The sequence below is a fragment of the Carlito syrichta genome, unplaced genomic scaffold (assembly GCF_000164805.1).
Source record: "Carlito syrichta isolate Samal-C Ts95f unplaced genomic scaffold, Tarsius_syrichta-2.0.1 Scaffold308224, whole genome shotgun sequence".
Taxonomy (NCBI): Eukaryota; Metazoa; Chordata; class Mammalia; order Primates; family Tarsiidae; genus Carlito; species Carlito syrichta.
In genome coordinates this window covers 524,384-527,628 of record NW_007252320.1, presented here as the reverse complement: position 1 = coordinate 527,628, position 3,245 = coordinate 524,384, and the positions used below count along the sequence as shown (strand labels likewise).

Genomic DNA, 3,245 nt, shown 5'->3' with positions numbered 1-3,245 from the left:
TGCCCAGGCAGGTCTTGAACCCGCGGGCTCAGGCAATCTACTCACCTTAGCCTCCCAAAGGCGCGGGATTACAGGCTGAGCCACCGAGCCCGGCTGCAAAGCTACATATTTGATCATTTACTAACATTTTTAAAAAACAAACTTATCTAAATAACATTTTACAGCATAATCATAAATATGTCAGTAAATAACTATACTCCTTATTTAGCATTACTGGATTTGAAATATCTTCATTGTCATCTACTTTGCAAGTATTTATTCATCAAGGGCTGTAATCAATTAAAGAAAGAAGACAAAGACAAGAACAAGCTATTTTCCACATCATGACCAGATTGCCCAGATGTCGTGCCTGGAATACATCGCACGTGACAATCCTAGTCATGTTTCCAATCATTTGCAACATACAGATTTTTCTTTGCAATTTCCAAAACTTTTGGGTGTACCGAGCCCTGCTGTCAGCAACAGCAGCCCAGAAAAGGAATGTACTCTACCTGATGTCATCTTCTGTTCCGGCTCGAGGCATTTAGGTTCTTCTTGAAATTCTTCTTCCTAAGTGCCAGCCCCATAAACCAGAAAAGCAGGGAGAAAGTAAAAGATAACATTAATGTAAAGCAATATATTTTGTACGCCTACTAATTTAATATGAGATCAGACAATTACACCAAGCCCTAAAGAACTAAGGTTTTGGACAAGCTAAAAATCAACAATGATGTCAAGTAGAATAATTGTGGAGGTGTCAGTTTACACAACTTGAAGGTGTCATTCACATGGTGTGTATGAATGTTTTGCCTGAAGAGGTACAACCCAGAAGCCCACTGTGACTAATACATTTGAAGGCACCATTACCTAGACATGATGGTGATGGGTTCCTCTACAAGATAATAATGCTGCAGTCCTGGTGTGGTGGTTCATGCCTGTAATCCCAGCACTTTGGGAGGCCAAGGGGAAGGATTGCTTGAGCCCAGGAAGTCAAGACCAGCCTAGGCAACACAGTGAGGCCTCGTCTCTACAAAAAAATTAAAAAATAAGCCAGGTGTGGTAGCATGCACCTATAGTCTCAGCTACTTGGGAGGCTATGGTGGAAGGATCACCTGAGCCCAGGAGTTTGAGATTGCGGTGAGCCGTGAATATGCCACTGCACTCTAGCCTGGGTAGCAGAGTGAGACCCTGACTCAAAGGAATAAATAAGTAAATAAATAAAAATAAAAACTTTTAAATAAAATAAACAGAAAGAAATGCTGCCAGTGTTATGGAACAAAGAGAATTATGCTTTATTTTCCATAACTCAGAGAGTTAATTTCAGGTACTTTTGAAAACTCTTTCACCATTCACAGTTATTTTTGCCTCTGGAAAGGTGGGCGTACACCCATTCTTCTCTGAGTCCTGGTATGATATTCTCTTGTGACAATTGTCACTGCTATAATATTATAAAAAGTAGAACCTGTTAGAAATGGGGGGGCTAAATTAAGAGGAAGGGCGAAATGGTACTTTCCTAATTTTGTCTGTAAGATGACTTTATTTATTTATTCATTTATTTATTTATTTTTTGAGTTGGAGTCTCACTCTGTCGCCCAGACTGGAGTGTAGTGGCCGCTCCCGGCCACCGCAGCCTCAACTTGCTGGACTCCGGCGATCTTTCCGCCTCAGCCTTTCGAGTAGCCGGAATTACAGGCATGCGCTACCACGCCTGGCTGATTTTTTGATTTATTGTAGAGATGAGGTCTCGCTGCCCGGGCGGGTCTCTAACCCGTGGGCTCAGGCCATCCACTCACCTCAGCCTCCCAAAGGCGCGGGATTACAGGTTGAAACACCAAGCCCGGCTAAGATGACTTTATATTGATTGATTAATTTATCTTTCCTTCGTTTGTTGAGTGCCTGCTACGAGCTCTTCCTGCGGGGACTGAATGTTTAAGCAGGATGTTCAAACATCCCCTGAGTTACATTGCCAGCAGATGCCTACTCAACTTCCTTCCTAGCCTGAAACACTTTCTGTGGTTATTTTGTTCTTTCTAAGAATTGAACCCAGTAGCAGATATTCTAGACCATAATAAAGAACATGGGTCTGGCTGGGCTCGGTGGCTCAGTCTGTCATCCCAGCACTTTGGGAGGCCGAGGCAAGTGGATTGCCTGAACCCTCAGGTTTGAGACCAGTCAGGGCAACTTGGCGAGACCTCATCTCTACAATAAGAAATAAATCAAATATTAGCTGGGCACGATAGCGCGTGCCTGTAGTTCTGGCTACTTGGAAGGCGGAGGCGGAGACAGAGAGATCGCCGGAGACCCGCAGGTCGATGCTGGGGTGTCCCTGAGTGTGCCACGGCACTCCAGCCTGGGCGACAGAGTGAGACTCCAACTAAAAGAAACGGAGGCTACTCTGTAACCAAAGTGGAACGATGAAACTCAAAAATCGATCTTATCCATTTTAGGGACACTCCCAAATTTCCTCTAAGTTTGCCAGTTCCTAGGTAACATCTCATTTGGATCAGAGTCTATTAAGCTCTGGAGATCACTTAATAAGATTTTTTAAAACCCTTTTCAAAGGACATCAGTAGATGAAAGGGATTCCTGCACCTCCATGTTTATTGAAGCACACTGTTAACAATAGCAAAGATATGGAATCAACCCAAGCGTCCATCAACAGATGAATGGATTTTTTAAAAATGGTGTCTATACACAATGGAATACTATTCCAGTCATAAAATAGGAGGCTTTGTGACTTGCAGTAACGTAGATGAGCCCCGGGGAAATTATGTTAAGTGAAATAAGCCAGGCACAGAAAGACAAATATCACATGTTATCACTCACATATGAGAACTAAAAAAGTTGATCTCAGAAGTAGAGAGTAGAATGATGGATACCAGAGGCTGGGAAGAGTACAGGGGCAGGGGAATGAAGAGAGGTTGATTAACAGATACTAAAATACAGTTAGAAGGAATAAGTTCTAGTGTTGGATAGCAAAGTAGCGTGACTATAACTAACAACAATGTGTTGTATATTTCAAAATAGCTAGAAGGGCCGGGCTTGGTGGCTCAGCCTGTAATCCCGCGCCTTGGGAGGCTGAGGTGAGTGGATTGCCTGAGCCCGCGGGTTTGAGACTCGCCTGGGCAACTTGGTGAGACCTCATCTCTACAATAAATCAAAAAAGTTAGCCGGGCATGGTAGCGCGTGCCTGTAGTTCCAGCTACTTGGGAAGGCTGAGGTGGAAGGATCGTCGGAGCCCAGCAGGTCGAGGCTGCGGTGGCCGG

At 43.9% G+C, this 3,245-nt stretch overlaps 1 protein-coding gene across 1 annotated transcript in view; it reads right to left on the bottom strand.

Annotated features, from left to right (window-relative positions):
* FAM107B (family with sequence similarity 107 member B) overlaps positions 1–3,245 on the bottom strand; it is a 245,460-nt gene that overhangs the window by 144,474 nt on the left and 97,741 nt on the right. Inside the window, exon 2 of the mRNA XM_008065316.2 lies at positions 492–549. Within this exon, the coding sequence (XP_008063507.1) occupies positions 492–549 (58 nt within the window). The remainder of the gene's footprint in view (positions 1–491; positions 550–3,245) is intronic.